The sequence below is a fragment of the Rhea americana genome, unplaced genomic scaffold, assembly GCF_003343005.1.
Source record: "Rhea americana isolate MKP2758 unplaced genomic scaffold, rheAme1 scaffold_175, whole genome shotgun sequence".
In the NCBI taxonomy this organism is placed as follows: Eukaryota; Metazoa; Chordata; class Aves; order Rheiformes; family Rheidae; genus Rhea; species Rhea americana.
The window spans coordinates 831275-851332 of record NW_028185872.1 but is presented as its reverse complement, the minus strand read 5'-3'; the positions used below and the strand labels follow the sequence as shown (position 1 = coordinate 851332).

Genomic DNA, 20058 nt, shown 5'->3' with positions numbered 1-20058 from the left:
AACCAAGTAGGCAACAAAAACCTGTTACTGCATTGATAACTAGCAAAGATAAACTCTTAAATGTAATATGTAGAAACATCAAAACATTGTTATCAACATTTGTTGGATAATACAGCCTTGTGACATTCTAAATTATTTAATAAGGTTTTCAGTATCAGTTTTGGTAAATGCTATAGGATGTCCAGCCTTTATGGGTAGTGATGAACGAAAATAAACTTTGGACAACCATTTCAACTGTTTTAAATTTCATTCATTGTTTTTACATATGCTGTCATCTCAACATCTGCAATTTTAACAAATTCTTGGAATGTGTTTTGTTCTGGAATAGTTGCTGGTCTTACAGAGACACACTTGAAAATGTTCCTTTTTGTGTCATAATTTCCCATGCACCTGTGCACTCGACCTCTAATCAGTCTTGGAAGCTCCCGGTCCTTCATAATGAGCATGATAAACAGACAAACAAAAATGATATGAACAAAGCTTTAAAAATGTCTGGGGAATAAATGTTGTTAGTTATTAGTGGATTTCTGAAGACTGTATGAAATATAGAAGGCATTTACCTCTATGCCAACTTCTCTGCTATTACAACTACTTAGGAGCTGAACTGAAATTCCCATCTACATCTTCAATACTTTTGGTAAAACAGAAGTCTAAGGAGGCTTAAATAGTGGCTGTATTACTGCTCTAGACCAGTTTGGGAACAGTACAGTATATGAGTTTCCAGCTTTCCTTTTATATATTAACTTTCTGTTTTATTAGAACATGTATTATTAACTTCATAAAAGTGACCATAGTTAGTGTTGTCTGCATTACGTATGGATATGGAAATGCTTACAATTTCATAAAATACACATGGCAGACTCTCCTTTCCATCTCTCAAAAGAAAATTCTTTGCCCCATATGCTCCAAGTGTGACTGCAGAATCGAGTGTGCCTACGCCATTTAGTAAAAATAAATTAGGATATAAGCATCAGTGCAGTACTAAATACGATACACAAAGATACTGTGACGACATCTACTACACAGAAGCACTAAGATATATATTAGCATCAGCTTTCTACCACCACTCACGTTGGCAATACTGGACATTCCAGTGCAAATTATGGGTTTTMAATAGCGAGTGACCCAATGTGGTTTTCGTTACCATCACTATAAACCATAACAAGGCAAAATTCCCTTAAAGCTTAGTTGATCCTCATATGCAAATCAACTTTACAAATATTTGCAGTCTTGTCAATATAGGAGTTTCCTGAGATCACATTATAGCATATATTCTTATTCATCTTGATTTAAAGATTTCAGTCATTTCTGTCGTCTCTGATTATGTTCATTTCTCAGATAATCTCAGTTATAATGCAAAGTGAAGCCTCTAAAAGTCATCTACACTTAGAAGCACTCCAGGTTTGGACTGATTCCCAGATTAATTCTATTAAAAATTTTTGTAAAGCTGCACCTCCCTACAGAAGGTCCCAATTTAATGCATATCAAAAAAGGGAAAGAAAAGAAAGAGAATAGAAAGAGTTTAAAAATTAGAGGATGACTATATTACTAATTTTGTTCCTATTTTGGTCACCTTAATAGCTAAATGGACCTTCTAGTAGAAAAAACTGAATGGCACTCATGCCAGTATTTTGGGTTTCAAGGTATTTCAGCTATTTTTCCTACTGTTAATAACACATTTTTTCTTGGTGGCTGTCCTAGCATTGCTAATAGTTACAGCACTATATACCATGCTTACCTAAAACTTCAAATAGCAGTGCAGTTTTGTAAGTATACTGACTCCAGTGCTTCAAACTTTCAATGACTGCAGATATGATTCGCAAAGAATTCTGTTTTTCTTTAAGTTTTAACTGAGATGATGAAACTTCCTTTCAGAGAAAGATGAAAACTCCAGTTAGAAACACTTACAGACTTTTAAAATGCAGACAGACATTTACATATTATGTTACATAAGCAATATTTACATTAACAGCAGAATATTTTTTCAGACTGGACAAATAGCTCCCTGTCATTTTATATGATCATGCTGTAGATTTTAGACTGTAGATTATAACACAAAAATCTCATATTTAATTTTTCAGAAACTTAAGGGTTTACTAAGACAGCTAGAATTGATAAAAGCCTCATCAATTTTCTTTATTGTTTTCTGCATTGTATCTTCCTGTTAACTCTCTGCATAAATTTACCTGAACTTTGTCTTCTTGAACACAATCAAATTGTTTTTCATTCATTTTATTTTGCTGCATATTTTGGTTAAATTTATATGCCACACTATGCTCCTGCAGACTTCTTGATAAAGTGTTAGGTTTCACTGGCCACTGTGCTTTAGATGAGTATGTCTGGCTGGCTTCTGTTGTTTTGATATKCTGAGAAGAATTATGGTTATCAGCGTTTTTTTGCTGCTGAATAGTTTTCGGACTACTTGAAATGTTCTCAAACTTTCGAATAATTCCACTATCAGATATAAAATCTGTTCTGTTACTTAAAGGAGTATATACATTTCTGTTCCAACCTTTAGTATTGGTAGTCTTCTCTTCTGCCCTGCAGTGTAACATAACATATAATTCAATTTTACAATACCTATTCTAAATATTCAGATAAGTAACTAAAATATAAGGATGCATTTTAAGTGTCATTCTTTCAGATTAAAAAAAAATCTAGCATATATTTAGACTCCAATAAACTCCATTCCAAAAGACTCCACTTGAGTGTGCACTTAAGCTTGTCCACATACAGAGCTGTAATTACACGTGTTTAAATCCTGCTAAATTCATTAGGACTTAAAAACTTTCTTAATTACTGTCCTGTACAAGGGCTTTTTCCTGACCTAAGACTTATGTATTTTTAACTTTAAAATAGAGTAAGCAAAATTTCTTCTGAGCATGGTATTTCTAAATTATCCTTCTACCACCAGTAGTAAAGAAATCATTTACAACAAATTCTRTTGCTGACTTTATGATTTCCTAAGTCTCCATATTAAAAAGGAGGTCAGAAATTGCTTCCATTTTGCCTGAGAAGGCACTTCTTTGAAAGATACTTACTCACACTCTCTTCTTGCCATTTGAAAAGAACATGAGGAAGGGAAGAGAGAAAAGGGTAATTATGACATTGCTTGAAGATCTTCTACCATCTCTGGGCATCTGAGTCTGTAAGCTTTTGCTTGGTTTGCAAGACCATGGAATTCACAATTACATTCAGTTTGGACTGAATGTTCTGATGTATAATTGCCCCACCACAAACTGATAGAAACTTTTTTGAATTTACTGATAAATAATTCCTGGAATTCTGAGTTTCTCTCTGTTGACCCTCTTCCTTCCTAAAGCATTTATTTGTAAAGGTTCTGATTCAGCAAAGAGGCTTATGTATGTGCTTGAATGTTTTGCAGATACAAAACTACCACAACAACAACAAAAAAAAAAAATAAATAAATATGGGTTGAAAGCAGGCAAAATTTCACAGCAAGCAAAGTGGAGTCTCAAAAGCTTATTTTTTTCTGTACTACGAAAATCAGAATTGGTAAAGTAGYTTATCTAGTTAATCTCAGACATGCCTGATACTTAAGCCATAATTCAGTAATATATAAGAACAGAAAAATTCTATCAACTGTTATTATAAGGTTGAATTTTAGGCCTGATAATAAGGTGAGATATTAGGTCTAATTAATAGGCCTCAATAGATACACTGGAAAGATACTCACTGATTTCACTAGGTTTTGGCTCATAAGCAGAATTTAATTTTTTAGGAGTACAGTAATCTGAGGATTAAAAGGGTATTTCTGAATGCTACTAGAATATACAATGATATAGGATATATTTTCATATGAGAGTAAGAATACTTTTGGTTAAGAATAATAAAAACTACAGAGTTTACCAACCTGAAGGCATACAAGTTTTCTCCATTATTTGCTGAATTAGACTTTGATGCATTGTGTGGCTTCATAAGGGAGGGAGCCATCTGATGTTCTGTTTGTCTTTTAAGGATAAATTTAAAGTATCAGAGACATAGTACCAGCTTTACTATAAGATAGACACATGAACTGTAGTTTATGAAACAAAAAATAACCAAATAAAAAATAAAAAGCAAAGTAATCTGCTTTTACATACCCACTATTTGCTGCTTTTTGTAGTTCAGCCACTTCTGGGTTTGCAGTTCCCCAACCTAATTCTCAAAAGAAAAAGGATTGCATATGGATACAAACCGAAAAGATTGAAAAGCAGCAAGTATACTAGAGCTCCTATCATTTATTTGCTTGATGTTCCACAAATAGTCTCACCCATTCCAAAGAAAAGAAAAGGAAAAAAAAGGAGCAATCTGATCCTCTGAATCTGTAATTATAGGCCTTTTCTAGACAATGCTTAAATTACAACTATTAGACTTATTTCTTTGTTCTAGACTTATTTGATTGTTAGCAGGGAGAAATTTTTGCTGTAAGTAAGTGAACTATAATAAACAATGAAAATAATGGAGGCAGAACTCCRTGTTGTTCTTTCAAAGCATGATTTGGGGAACAGAAGTTTTCTTCCATATTACAAAAAAGACATAAGAGTTTCTTCTTGGAACACAGGCCTTGAATTTTGATTGAAATCAACTGAAAACAAAAGGTCAGAGTTCCAAGAGACTCCATTTAAATGCCAGCATGCTACTGCATTCTCTAACACACAGAGAGTCAACCTCCCTCTAGGCACAAACTAAAAAAGCTCAATTGTATAGAGCAGAAAGAAACTTCCTGGAGGACATTTTTTACATAATGAACTTTTCAGCAATAACCATAAAGGAGGCATATAGTTCTTGACAAGGATGATGTCTAATTCAATAGAATACATCATAAAGTTAACAATTAAACGGATGTAGTGCCATTTAAAAATACTTATCTTATTTACCCGATGATGTGGGAGAAAAGTCATAAGCTCGAGTCCCAGCACTGGTACAAGGCTCATTTTTAAGTGGATTTGAAGTGAGAGGCTGTCTGTTTCTTTTTTTCTGGTTGAACAGAGGTAATGGCAGACAACCTAAAATTAAATTTCACATAATAATAGCATATCAGCAGCAAAAGGATACACAACTTATACTTAAATATGTAAATAATAATTATCTAACAATTCTATCATCTTACATTACCCAGAGGAATGATACTCACTAAAAAGGTAAGATTGAAYGGCTGTTCACCTACAGAATTTATATGCCTAGACCTCTGTCCTGCAAATATTTCCCTTAGTTAAACTTTTCACTTGGTGAGCAGTCCCCTGAATATACATAAATAGATACATACATACACATATACACACAAAAGCATAATAAGATATAAATTGTAACGTACAAAAGAATGAATAGTACCTGCTGTGCTACGAGCTGAAGTGTCTGTTAAACTCCTTTTCATTTCTCCTTGTGTATTGCTTACTCCAAATTCACTGTATCAAAGTTATATGTTGAGAAGTTAAACCAATTCATGCACTAAAGACATCSAATTTAGATGCAATGTTGTGATAATTTGTCTTAATTCTTTGTATTCCCCATTGCATGCATCAATTCAGATAACACTTCTAAAATGAGTGAGTAGTTGTACTGGATTTAGGATGCATTCACAGGCGGTCAAGGAACATGCAAATTAGCCTTTGCAGCGCGTGGGCCCAAATCATTACATTCTTGAAGTAAAAGTCATATTCTCTACCTTTTTAAAAAAGATAAATGCTGTAAAAATACTGAATCCRCTTCTGAATTTAAATGTGTATATATGCTCAAATGCAAGGAATATTTTTGAGTTCCTGAAAATACAATATTAATAGAAAAGAAATACTTAAATCTTGCTCAAAACTGCAAGGTATATGGCTCTGAGTATAAAACTGATGATTTCTCTATTCCATGAAAAATAGTCACACTTCAAAAAATACATTATTTTCTGTATATTACAGTGCAGACCTAGAACTTTTAAGCAATTTCCTCATATAAAAGACATTTTAACCATTATCCACATTCTTTAATTACTATGAACAGAAAAAGTATGCATTTGCATATTAAATACAGATAGCTTAATGTATTTGCTTTCTGATTAACCTACTTCTAACGTAAGTCTATATAGTATTGTATACATTGAGGACACTACAGTTTCAATACTGTGTAGCATCAGTTGCTATTTTATTAAAGTTAGTTGTATATACTTGCTTTTAATGGCATGTGAACACCACCAGGTACCTATGTATAGAAATAATATAAAACATTTACATCACTTCTACATTTGTTGATTCAGTAACCACACACAGCTATTAAACGTGTTGATCAGAATTAAACACAGGTATCTACTACTAGACCAGAAGAGCTSATCAATTCACTCTTTCCTTCTGTGATATGCATAAATTACACATTTGACAATATTAGAGCAGTTTCTGGTTCATTGGTGCAATGTAATTTACATTTAAACTGCTTTGGTGGCACAATAAAGCTTAAGAACCATCAGTAAGTAATGTACTTGTAAAATAAAGCCCCATAAACCTGACATCTCAGTTTACAAAGCAAGCTTTGGTGCTGTACAGGATTTTAGATTGACTTATTTTGCTTATTGCCTTTTTTTGAAGCTGAGCACACAGAAGCTCAGAGCTAAGTGTTGAGGCAGGAAAAAAAAGGAAATCTGAGGATGGGGAATGGAAGGTATCAGGGCACGCTGCCTCCGTTCTCGGACAGTAACAGTACTCAGTCGCAGGCTAAACGAAACGCTCCGGACCCCAAAGKATAAGACTGAGGCGAAGCCCACCAAAAATCAACGGTAAAAACGGCCACCGCCTCGCTCCCGGCTCCTCCTCCGGCGCGAGGCGCAAAAGGGCGGGAAAGCGCCGCTCGCGCAGCCGCCGTTGGCCGCCGGCAGCCGTTGGCCTCGGGGGGAGGGGGGAAGCGGGGGCGTGTCCAGCAGCCGGGGGCGGGGGGGGGCTGTGCGGAGCCAACGGCCGGGGAGGGCGGAGGAGGAGGAGCAGCAGGAGCAGGCGGAGCGACACGGGGGTTGTCTGTAGGGTTCACTGAGCATCTCCCCACTCGTGGTAGTGGCGCACGTGGTGACGTATTGGGGACAACCAGAMCACTGGGCAAAAGCTGCATATGTGAACACAAATGTGGATATGAGTAAACGTGTCTTCGTTTTTCAGACTTTTTACCCACTACTGTTTTCAAGCGTTTAACTTGGGGCTGGCTCCTGTGTAAAGTCGTAGCTCTAGGCAGGTTTTCAGCCAGTTGTTTTTTCATAATCCCTTTTTCTTAAGCCAGTACCTGGGAAGGCTTTGGCTAGGCACTAAAGCATGCAATGTTACCACATTTATGCATACCTTTGTGGTTTTGACACCCAGACTTCATCTCATTTACTCTTTTTTAAAAAAAATTATTACTACTGCTTATGCACCTCAGCTCATTTGGCACAATCTGAGCTTTCAGATGCACTGCCAGATACTCAAACACATAGATCAAGAAAAAAGTGAAGCCATATAGTGCCCTTAATGCAACTACCAGTTAGATGTTGAGGAAAGGGACTGATTAAAAAAGTACAAGAATACCTGGTGGGCGCTGCACAAACTAATTGGGATTGCCTGGGGAAGGGCATTTCTAGTATGCACCRTTACAGTTATGATTACTGTGGTAATCATCATCTAGGTCCACCTAGTAGCTCACGGCAGTTGTTTTTAAATCATGTAGGAAGATCCCACCGAAAGTATCGGTCACCTCTGAGCTGGCAGGAGCTGCAGAGCCTGCGTTGTCCGTCTGAGGARAGGGGTTCCCGTTTCAGTGAAGCAACCGTTTCTGCTCTAGGTAGGAGTGGTGATGGGATGGCTTAAGGGGCTTTGGTGCTGACAGCAACAACTGCTGCCCATCTGCAGTGACCCATACTAAGCCCATGCAGGTGACCGAAGCTTTTGAGGTTCCCCCTTGGTTTTTCCAACAGGCACTCTCTCTGCTGCCTTGTAGGTTCAATCCCAAGTTGATATGCTTCAGGGAGTGGTCTGTTCTCTTCTACGGAGCTTAGAGCAGGTCACCTCAGTGGGGAGAGAGGTACATAAAACATTTTATGCTATGTAGTATCATTGTTGATAGCTGTATATATATCATCCTACACTCCTTACTCATAAACCTTTAGCTTTCTTGGGGRGGGGGAACCCTGCACTGCACGAAAGCAACACTGAATTCTTAATAAATAATAATGGTTAATATGGTTAAKAAACCATATTCTTTATTCTCTCTGTTCTTTAGAGAAGAACCATGTTCTTCTCTAAATATTTTTTCAAGGGATGAATATTGCCCAAGMACAGTAATAAAGAATTGTTCCCAGCATTTAATTCAGCAGATTGAAAACTTTTCAAAGTGTTTTCATCTATGCCCATAAGTTTGCAGGCACTAGTAATGTCCTGGGAGTCCAGGAGTTAAAAACTGTTTGGAAGTTAAGTTGCTCTAAGAGTATAAAAGAGGCTTCCATGGGCTTTAGTTCCTAAGCTCATGTTTGGAAATGCACTGTGTCTGTCCTAAGAAAACTCTTCTTAGGAGACATACTTCTTGCATGTTAAATGAGGTAAGTGCATAGACAATCTCTGTATTTCATTCAACCTTTTGCAAGGAATTATAACCATTACAATACCATCAGAAATGAAAGACACTGTATTTACTAGCAGTGYATATTTGCATTTTCCCATTTATTCTTCAGAGTGCTGTGTTGCTTAAATTCAACAAGATTCAAAGTGTGAGTCATTTTTTCAAGCGGCATGTAAATAGCAGTTTTGGCACCATCACTAAAGGGAAGRGGGTCAAAGGACAGTACAAACTGTCCAGCGTTGTAAAATACAACTTTATGGCTTTGTTTAATAAATTACTTACTATGATTACATATCTAACAACTTACAAGTACAGGAATAATACAGCTGACTAAGTAAACACAGTATTAACTCACTGTAAGGTTCAGCAATTATGTATGCATTAGCTGAAATGCAGAGAATAACTTGTAGAAAGTACGCTCATGGCAGAATTCATCTAGATGTGTAAGTAAGTACTGTGTTTAGCTTTCTTTTCCTATACTTATAACCTATCAGTCTGGGGTTACAAAGCCTCTCCTGGATCCTAGTCAAATACTCTCCTAAATCACTGGAGTATAATCTTAATAAAAAGGAATTTAGTTTTAGTAAACATTTTTTTCCCTTAAATGCAGTATTTTTATATTTATGTTGTGTGCTGGACACTGATTGTAAGTACTTCTGTTGTGTACAGTGGTAAAACTTATTGTTATTTACACCTTTTATTTGAAAAGTTCTATCCCTCTATAGTGAAGCATTTGGGAATGAAAGCGTTTATTGTCATGCACTCAAGGAGGTCAAGGCTGGAGCTGGACTATACATGGAAGGCTAGATCAGCATCAGTTTGTAGGAGTATAATGGAAGTTCTGGCTGCTGTTTTGCTTAAGTTTCCTTTAAGTGAGCCTATCTGAACACTTTCAGAACTGGAAGAAGTCAGGTTTGTTGACTAAGTTTTGCGGGAGAGAATACAGCTCTTGTCCCACTGTGGTCTATATGTATTTCTTTTTTTTATATGAGGATTACAGAAATTAGAAAGGTCATCACCAGCTAAGTTGTTTCAATGTCACAAAGGTCTGTGTTAGCAGATTCCAATRCAGAACTGTGGTGAAGAACACTAGATAAATTGTGGATAAATTGCCCTTTAATTTTAGTTAGTGTTCCTTCCAATCACTGTTCTTCAGATACTATAAAAMAAACAGAAGGGTCATACAAGCAACAACATGTTTTGAGGAACTCAGCTGTTCTTGTTTTATAGATGGAAGTACTTGACATTTTATCATTATGCGTTGATCTCAAGCCAAGATATGATTCATATTTTACTGGTTTTGCTCAGTTTAAACCATTCTGCTCTTGTATACTGTAATGGTTATACAATTTAAAACATACATGAGTATACTTGTTACACCTATTTTGAAATGCAAAACTTTCAGACTTTTAAGTGGATATTGTTTTAAAGCATACATTAGAAAAGTCTTTTCATACTTTTTTTTCATTAGTACATTATTTACCTGTATTAATGGAGATTGCCCAGAGAAGTTAGCTTTTGAACTGTATGACAGTACCATTAACAGACTTAGAGGTACTACTAAATATGGTAAATAAGGAGGAGGGAGTCTATAGAGGGAGGAGCGTTAGTTTAGCAACTCCCCTGTTGCAACCGGAATCTAAAACTGTTACAGAAATGTTAATACACTTTCAGTCACATCCGATGTAAACAGGCTTAAAGAAGTTCCTATTACAAAAAGTTAAAAGATTTTTTTTTCTTGAAAACAGAAGTTTTATTTATCATTATTTTCTGTTTTGCTTTCAGCAATTCTTAAAGCTGCTGAATAACATGACTTCCTATTCTGTTGTTCATAAACCTCCAGTAAAAAAGGTTGCTATCTTTGGAGGAACTCATGGTAATGAGTTATCAGGGATATATTTGGTCAAGCACTGGCAAGAGCATGGAGCTGAGATTCAAAGAACAGGACTGGAAGTGAAACYGTTTATATGCAACCCAAGAGCTGTGAAGAAATGTACTAGATACATTGACTGTGATCTGAACCGTGTTTTTGACTCTGATAATCTTGGGTAAGAATAGTTGTTCTTTGTGTTGTTTTAATTTTCTGCTTTTAAAATTGTCAGGACCTTCCCTTTTAGATTAAAATGTTAACACAAGTTGCATTACTCTTTGTGGAGTCACATAACTGAAATTACTGACCTTTAACCCCAAAATAACAAATTGCCTGAATGTAACAGATCYATTTAAAAAATATTGTTAGTACATGGAATCTCAAACAAACACATGAATCTTAAACATTATATTTTAAATCAGTATTAGATTAGCTATATTTGTGTAAACTTAAAGTATTGTTGCTTTTCTGAGTTGTGCAACTCGCCTTTGGATCTCTTCTGAATACAATCATATTTGCAGGAAGGTGGTAGATGTGAAAATGCAAAGCCTTTAAATTTAAATGTATTAGTAAGGATCTGAAAAAAAGAATAAAAATGGCATGCATTTGGGGAAGTATATTTAATTTCTGTTATATATAATAAAATATGAAATCTTGAAATTAGCCAAATTAGAAATATGTATACTATGGCAAAATGATACACAAACTGACACATTATTTTAAAAAAGAAGAAATACAATCCATAATAAGAAAATTAACATGAATCTACCTATTCGCATTTGAGAAATCTGTTTTACATTTTTAATGAGATTTTATTTTATTCTGCTTTTGAGGAAGCTATTCCAGATGTGTACTTTGCTGTATGAACCAAACATTTTTATACTTGATTTGGTTGCAGGCTAAAGAGATAATAATGTATGAGAAAGGCCTTAAAGGTAAAGATGAATATCACTGAAGGAAATACATACATCACATATTTTATAAGCATGGTTCTTTTTACAGTGCATCCATGCCTTTTCATCTGACTTTTTATCTTAAAGAGAATTTTGTTGTTAATTATTATAAGGTAAACATTTTTTTAAGAACTGTGACAGGTGTTTAGGCTGTTCTTTTAGTTGCTTACTTAGGGTAAACATATATGAAATACTTAGGATAAATATATATGAAAAAGGTAGGTTGGTCTGTGTTCAGCTGTTGCGAACATAAAAGGCTTGAGTAAATATTAGATTAAGACACCTACAGGTTGTCTTCATTTTTTTTTTGCAATTTTTATTAATGTTTCCTTAGTAAATCCTCTTCCATTGTCCAGTCCTTTTGCAGCATTAGTAAGTATTTTAAAAGACTTTCACCTGACCCTTCCAACTGTAGGCTCTTCAAGATTACARGTGATTTTACAAAATAAGAAAAAAGAGAATGAAATCCTGGTGCTACTGAAAGTAGTGGTGGATGTCCCATTGGCTTTAATAAGATGACTGTAGGAGTCTTACTGGAAGAAACCTTTAATTTCAAAGGCAGAACTAAAGAATACGAAGGTAGACTATGTTGTATACAGAATAATAAAAACAGAATAGGAGCTTGAGTGGTCATGTAAAAAATTCTTAACCATTTCTTGTCCCATCACTAGATCAATTCATGGCAACCATTCCTAACAGACTGGCTCGTGATGATTCTTAGAAAATTCCAACAATAGTGATGCCATAATTTCCTCAGCAACTTCTTCTGATGCATAAACATACTTGCAGTTAGTAAGGTGTTCTATTAATATCTAACAAACTTTTCTTATGCAACTTAATACCATTATTTGTTATGAAATTAATAGTCTTCTAAAGCTTGAGCTGTGTAAGAAAGCAAGCTTGATTTATCCCAAGAGATAGTAAGTGTTTCTGTATTGCATGTGGGTGGTATCCCAAGTCTATCATGAAAAAACAGGTTCGATAYCTATGCGGAACAAACCTGAACCTGCAGTAGTTTTGTACACTGCTAATGTAAGTAGGATACTTTGTGTCATACGTGAATTGCCTGCCAGGCCCCAGTACAGACAGGAAATGGAGGATCTTAGACCTTTCCTTAGGCTAAGACTATTCTTTAAGTGTAGTATAGTCCTAGTCACTTGTGATTAAAAATATCAAAACCTTGGATGAACATATCTGAGATGGCAAGATGAGCTTCCTCACATAGCTGAGCTTTGCGGGTCAAGAAAGCTCCAAATAATAGATTGTAAAAGTCTGATTAGAACATGAAAGGACGAAATGAAGCAAGTTATGAAAGACTGCAACTGAGGTCCAAGATGAAAGATCATGAACCATTATCTGAATGAGTACCGCCTTTAGGAGGAGCTGGATCTAATGTTGGAAGTGGCTTTAAGTTGTCGATAAATTTTGAGTTAGTTTTTTGCATGTAGAGAAATTCTGAATTGTATGCACTAGAAATCAATGTAAAGAAATAAAAGCAAAGTAAACAATTCTCAAGCTAAGATCAGATTAAAAAAATTCTTACTACCCTTTGCTAAGATACAGAATAATAAATAAGACCTGTTTTATATTAACAGTCACCCTTGCTTTGTTCAAGCACAAATTCATCACGTTTTAACAGATTGGTAATTAAATAGGAGATTTCAACTCCAGTAAGACTATATGCGTTTTTGTTGACTGCAAAGCCATGGAATGAGTTTGCTAATTTCTTTGTACTAATATTAACAGCAGGACAGTGGTGGAAGATACTCCATATGAAGTGAGAAGGGCTCAGGAAATCAATCATATATTTGGTCCAAAAGGTAGTGATGATGCCTATGACCTTATTTTTGACCTTCACAACACCACTTCTAACATGGGTTGTACTCTTATTCTTGAAAACTCCAGGGATGACTTTACAATTCAAATGTCTCATTATATCAAGGTAAAACTAATTTAAATGAGCTATTAAATCAGATTCTTATTTGTAATATTGTCTTACTATATATTGCTTTGTAGTTTCTTTAAAGACACTTTTCTGAAAAACTGTTTAATTACTGATAGGTTATTTAAAATCAGAGATAATCAAGAATTTGATTGTAGTAACAGGTAATTCAGATCTGAACTCTCTTAATCTTCCTGTATTAATAATTGATGGGCTAAGAGTAATGCCTCAGATAACATATATGAAAATAAATGTAATTGAATCTGCTTTTACACTGTTCCATCAGGAACTTGGAAAAGTTTGGGTCATGGATGCTGAATAGTTAAAAAATTAGTTTTAAGAATTAATGATATAGAAAAAAGTAATGGAATTAAGTAACGGCAAATGTTCCCTTAATCAGTATTCACAGGAATAGCGGTATGTCTTTGAAAGCTGTTTGATTTTGCTATTCCTGAAGCTGTTAAATATTGGTAGAGAGGGGTTTTCAAAAGTGCTGGATTAAGTGTATTCTCRTTGAAGTTATTGGTGTTTTAGACAGTGACTGATGACATCAAGATTAAGCCAATAGAACAGATTTTTAAAAAATTCTTAGTTTAGAAGCAAGATGTACAACATTTGATATTTTCTTTTTACCTGTATCCTATTTAAATCTTTATAACACGTTTGAAGATACGGACAGCTTACGGCTGAAATTGTATGAAGATTGATATCCAACAAAGCAATGGTAGGCAGCAATAAGGAAAAAGGTCTGAAGTAGGAGTCTATGTCAAAACAAACTGAAAAAAAAGGGTTAGTTCACAATAACTAAATACAACATAAAAAATATTTGAAATCTGGTTTACACTATTTTGATTCTTTTTTGAAACATSGATGAGTAGGGTTTTTTTCCTGTTAGCAGTTTAAGACTAGAACTGTGTTCATTTATATTAGCAGACAGCAAAGTTCAGTGGAGCATGCCTGGCATGAGCTAACGGAAAGGAGACCAACAAATACAGCTTTGTTTGTTTTCTAAAGATGTCCTACTTCTTTGAGGGCCATGAAATGAAGGCAACATATTGAAGACATTGTGTAAATCACTTCTGCATCAGTAATCTTTTGTAGCACAGCATTTAAAAATATTTGCATAACAAAGACATTTTTAAACAATCTTCACAGAACGCTCTGGCTCCAGAACCCTGTCCTATTTTGCTGATTGAACATCCAACTTTGAAATATTCAACGGCTCGCTCTGTAGCAAAGCATCTTGTTGGTAAATATGAAAAATAGAGACAATTTTTAACCCACCAGAAATGATTAAAGACACGCCTGTCTCCATATCTGTTTATTTCATTACATTACAGAGTGCTCTGATAGCAGTAACTATTTGTTTGACAATGTGTTTACCAAATAAAACATACATGATTATTTCTGCTTTCTAAAGAGCACTCATTTTTGTTTGGCTTACAAAATACAGAAGCCTGTTAGAATTTCATAAGTTCAGTTAACCCACTATTTTCAGAAAATATTTATAATATTTGAGGATAAGGGAAAAAAATGTCAGCTCCAGGGAAAAAAAAGTGTTTACTTCCTCTAAATAAGCCTTGGATGAAATGTGGYTTTCTAGCCAATAAGAGGAAAAGAATTGATGTGATAAAGGAAGAGGGAAATGATACTCTGGATAGAATTGGTTAACTTTTCCATTTATGAAATCAAACCACAGCCATAGACAAAAATCGTCATTATTTTGCCTTTTAAACAATGAGTTCTGTAAAAGGCAGCATGGTAAGGAGGAGGAAGAGAAATGAACCCATGTTGTGACCTTTTCCTCTTACCCCAGTAGCACTTCCAAATATGTGCATAGTTCTTCAAATGGATACTGACTAGTGAGCCAGATTTCCTGCTTGCTTTACACAGTCCCATGCTTTTGTACTTTAAGATCATCTGTAAAACAAAGGGTTATGTATTTTTCATGTATAGTCTAAGCACGTCTTATGTGATGGCTATATTAATAGTCTCCCTCATTTGTAAACAGGGGTGGAGGTTGGTCCGCAACCACATGGTGTTGTTAGAGCYGATATTTTGGAGAAAATGAGGAAGATTGTCAAACATGGTCTTGATTTTGTGCACCTTTTCAATAAAGGTAGAGTAAGCAATACAAGAATAAATTTCTGTATGTTGTGTCAGTAGAGTATTGCAAGAGAATAGTTTTTTTAAAAAAGTAGATTGGGCTACAACATTTTACAGTTAAAACAGGTTAAATTTGAGGAGAAAGATTATTGCAATTTACCCATACTTTACTTAGGTATATTTTACTCATACTACCTTTTATGGGGCTTTTAAGCCAGTAGTTGTCTGTGACCATAAGTGATCTTTTATTTAACAGTTATAAACTATTATTCATGAACTAAGAATTTGCAAACTATACTGTATTAATTTCAATAGTATCAAAGAAATTACAAAAATACATATTTTTTGCTAATATTGGTGAAAGTGTATCAGTTCTGTAATAGTTTTAATCAATAAAGGGGTACTTATCCCCTAATGGCATGTATGTGGTGGGTACATATTTCAGAGCTGAGTTAGTCTCAGGGTTGCTCTAATCTTTGCTGGCTAACTGCAGCCCTAGGATACTTAAGTCAGAAGCGTTCAATGTTAACTAATCTTCCATTAATACTGTCATACATTCTGTAWATCACCTGCATGTTAGTTTTAGGTCAGAAGAATTACTGTATAGCTCCTTAGGATAGGTTTAAGAATATTTCCCCTTTCTGAAAATTCAGYAAGTATTCTGAACCTTGATCTCGAAGTTGCTCTGCAAATCTGAAATAGCAATTAGCAGTATTTGTATAGTAGTACGTACACTGAGAGCTCTATATACATGAATTAAGAAAGTGTTTAATTTTCATGCCRTCTGTGCATGGTTATCTCAAATTACCAAAAATTTTGTAAGATTTGGTTATATACCTGTGTACTATATAAAATACGTACTGACAAAAATGGGTGTTAAAGTTTACTTCTGAGTAAGTAACCTTCTGAGCAGGGTTTTTTTTGGAAGCAGAAGGAAAAGAATATTGTTGGGCATGTCAGAATTGTATTATTGCGCTGAAATGGTAAAGATTCGATAGCACTGATATTCCATGTTACGCAGCACTACTAAACACAGGTATTACATTAAGAAGATATATCTTATATATGAGGAAATTAAGTATACAGAACTGAACTGGAAGGTCACATTTCAGCACTACTAATCAAATTGAGATATGRGTTCTGTATGCAACAGTATGCAGCTGGATCCTCTTTCTGCAACTTGGCTGTCAGAGGACTAAAAATCTGGACCTAGACATTTTTATGATACATGGGCTAATCACTAATGTAAACTTTAATGAGGTGCAACCTTACGACTTAAGCCATTCTAAAGAGAATAAGTAATGCAATGCCTTTTTTAACAGGCAGTTGTTCATTTCAACCTTAAATTACATTTATTCTTTCTAGGAAAAGAGTTTCCACCATGTACAATTGAGGTTTACAAGATAATGGAGAAAGTAGATTATCCCAGGAATAAAAATGATGAAATTATTGCTATTATTCACCCTAAACTGCAGGTAAATTCCGTAATACTTCCATTTGAAAGAGTTTATAAGTATTCGTGTGCTGCTTATGCTACAGTACAGTATATTTTTAATAGCAAATAAAATACTGAAAATGACAATGGATTTACTGAATACTTTAGGCTCTCCATATAGTAAGTTGTATCACCAAGTTGCACAGTATTTCAGTAACCACCTTGGGAATCTGAATCTAAAACCAATTTTGAACTCAAACTGAAAGGCAGAGACTATCTAGAACAATAGCTTATATTCTACAAGGTAAATCTAATTTTAGATTCTAAAACAAAGGTCTATTTTTAATCAATTGTGAACAGACATGATTTCCTTTTAGCTCACCTTTACCAGTGAATTCTATAGAAGCCTGAAAACAAAGGCCAGAAACCAAACTTAGGTAGTAAAGATTAAAAGGAATTGTTTTAAGCTTTTGCCATAAACTGCAGAGAATGTAACTTAAGAGCATAAGCTTAGAAATCACGTAAAAGTTACAAAAAAATGAAAATAAATATATTCTATTTTCTTTTTCTAAGGATCAAGATTGGCAGCCACTGAACAAAGGCGATCCTCTATTTTTGACTCTTGATGGAAAAGTAATTGCATATAAAGGAGACAGTACTGYCTATCCAACATTTATTAACGAAGCTGCATATTATGAAAAGAAACAAGCTTTTGTAAATACAGTCAAAGTAAAACTCACTGCAGAACACATCAGATCTTAGACCAGAACACTTAAAAGCTGATTACAGATTTTATGTACAAAGTGTGTACTTACCCTCTGTGAAATTGATTTTTAGACAGTAGTAATTACAGAATAAATGCAGAATCTAATTTAAAATAGTAATTTAATTAATATTGCTGAGCACTTTTAAGACCAAAACTACTGTCATAATATGAATTGTGACTGTTTATCCATTCTAATAGAGAACTATAGTTACAAAGAATGAATATCTGTAGTTTGTTAATTCATGCTATATAAAATGTTTAAACAATAAACCACATATATGGATTAGTAGCTATAAAACTTCCTTTGGAGTCACATATGAACATGCTTATTCTCTAGATTATATTATAAAGTAAAAATTGTGTATTTTTTCCTAACCACAAACCTAAGAAAACCCACACTTTAAAGATTGGATGATTCTTGAAAATAATTCCTCAGATAACCAATACATGATGTGAGACAAAAGAAATAAGCTGGGAGGARGAAACTGAGAGGGGTGCCATGGATTCAAATGCCTTTGTATTATCTGCATATGACAAACTCCTATTGCAGTTGAATTGGGGGRCTTAGGGGTTAGTTTTAGTCTGCTTTTTATGCTTATATAGTACATGCTAAAAACATATGATTTTTGAGAAAGATAGACTAAAATGCCTGTTGTAACTGGGAGTATTGCAAGATTAATTCAAGCTGTTTCTGATTTATCTTTAAAGACAARTAGTTTTGAGTTTAGAAAGTATCCAGCACTTAGAACATACTGGAGCGGTATTCTACTTCATGAAAAAGGTGTTGATCCTGTTCCAAGGATATCTCTATTGGAATGGAGACAAGAGTTGTTCAGAGCTTTGTAACTTTTTTAGCTGTGTCTGCCTACTGTTGGTAACATTTTCCAAATACAACATTCATCAACTGTTGCACCTCAAAAACTTTTAAAGGCAGCAGCAGGATGAGGTAAAATTGTTTGGATTTTGATGAAGAGCAACACACAGATCATATATAAGTATGTCAGAATAGAAATTAAGGAGGATTCTATGAATACATACTTCTCAGAATTGAGACTCACTTGCTCTGTATTTGTAGAAACAAAGACTGTCTGTGGCTGAGCAGAGGAAGAAAGGGGAGATTTAATTAACTTTTCTAAAGTTGTTTTAACATACTGGACAATTATCAGGGACAGAGAAAACATTAAAAACTTTACATAAATTCTGAAAGTGTACAATAATTAGCTATTTAMTGAAAGGTTCTTTGTCCGGATAACTCCCAAATTATATCATTTGGAAAGTGATATATTCCTTATTACACTCAGTCAAAATCCTTTTTTCCTTGCTTTCTGCAGTTCTGATGCCATGGCAATAACATAAAAACACTGGGCAGAACAAGATATTTATTGAATTACATGTTTTATTTCTTTAAATATTGAATAAAAAAAAATTCAGACTGATCTGTTGTAGTCATTCATGGAGTTCTTGATCAGAGCCTCAACAATCATATGAGACGGGAAACAAATGGTTTGCATGGTCTGGCAAGGCTCTGTGGCCACAAACATGAAGTATTTTCTCAGTTAGGAACTTCTAGAAACAATCCCCCAGATCCTTGGTTTTATCACACACTTTTGTACCTGGACATCATCACAGCAAGTTCCTTGCGTTTGTYGTGTCTTCTCTATTTTATGGCTATGCCTACATAGCGACCTCAATATAGCACTGAGACTTGTTTTAAATGAGAAATCCACCCATAGCAACATGGAGTACAGTGCAAGCTAGTTTATTCTGGTTCCTGAGTATAYGTGAAGAGGTATTTTTATTACAAAAACTGGCATTCAAAAGAATCCAAATAGAACTGCATGGCCCTAAAGCACTATTCTTTGTTGGCAGTTTCAATGCAAAATTAACCAGCAGAGATTAAAGATTAGCAGAAGACAGGAATTTTTCTTCTCAGGCTCACATACCCTACTAWGATGACCAAACAACACTTAGATATCATACTTGTGACTGTCCTTGCCCTCAGATTCCCATCTAAGACAGTAATTGAAAGGAAGATTTCASTTTGACCCTGTCCATCAGGGCCATGCACGCTAGGGAGTACAGGATACACCATCTAGAGAAGACCAGGTGGTAGCGAGAACCACGTTTACCATTCCTGCAATAGCTTTGCACTCTCCTCTGTGCCGGAGAGTTCATTCACGCTCCCTTTTGTGGCGAGACAGTCTTCTGGATCATTTTGCCCACTTTAGGATTAACTATAAGAGTCCAACACAACTCATTATCATTCAAACATAGAACAGAATTTACCTGTTTTCTGAATAGCATCTTTAAAACAGGCAGTAAATCAATATATTAAATGAAAACTCATGACAGTTAAGACACATACTGTTTTAACTAAATATTGAAACACAAATAGAAYACAAATATTTCTTTTTATACATACACATG

At 34.8% G+C, this 20058-nt stretch overlaps 2 protein-coding genes across 3 annotated transcripts; one reads left to right on the top strand and one right to left on the bottom strand.

The window, feature by feature from the left end:
• Positions 1 to 239: 239 nt before the first annotated feature.
• Positions 240 to 5377, bottom strand: SPATA22 (spermatogenesis associated 22). Of its 2 annotated transcripts, none has more exons than XM_085301298.1 (8): positions 5335 to 5377; positions 4881 to 5009; positions 4104 to 4164; positions 3875 to 3970; positions 2187 to 2541; positions 1739 to 1868; positions 836 to 933; positions 240 to 431 (listed from the first exon to the last, which is right to left on the bottom strand). In XM_085301298.1, exons 1-8 carry the CDS (start codon positions 5375 to 5377, stop codon positions 240 to 242), a joined length of 1104 nt encoding a protein of 367 aa, XP_085157424.1. The 2 variants fall into 2 exon arrangements, with proteins under 2 accessions (XP_085157424.1, XP_085157425.1); XM_085301299.1 differs by having other exon boundaries at positions 4104 to 4158; positions 4929 to 5009.
• Positions 5378 to 8476: 3099 nt separating this feature from the next.
• ASPA (aspartoacylase) lies at positions 8477 to 17674 on the top strand. The gene is made up of 7 exons (XM_085301301.1): positions 8477 to 8539; positions 10345 to 10607; positions 13129 to 13324; positions 14480 to 14573; positions 15336 to 15443; positions 16796 to 16905; positions 17439 to 17674. The coding sequence occupies exons 1-7, from the start codon at positions 8477 to 8479 to the stop codon at positions 17625 to 17627; spliced, it is 1023 nt and encodes a 340-aa protein (XP_085157427.1). The 3' UTR covers positions 17628 to 17674.
• Positions 17675 to 20058: the final 2384 nt, after the last annotated feature.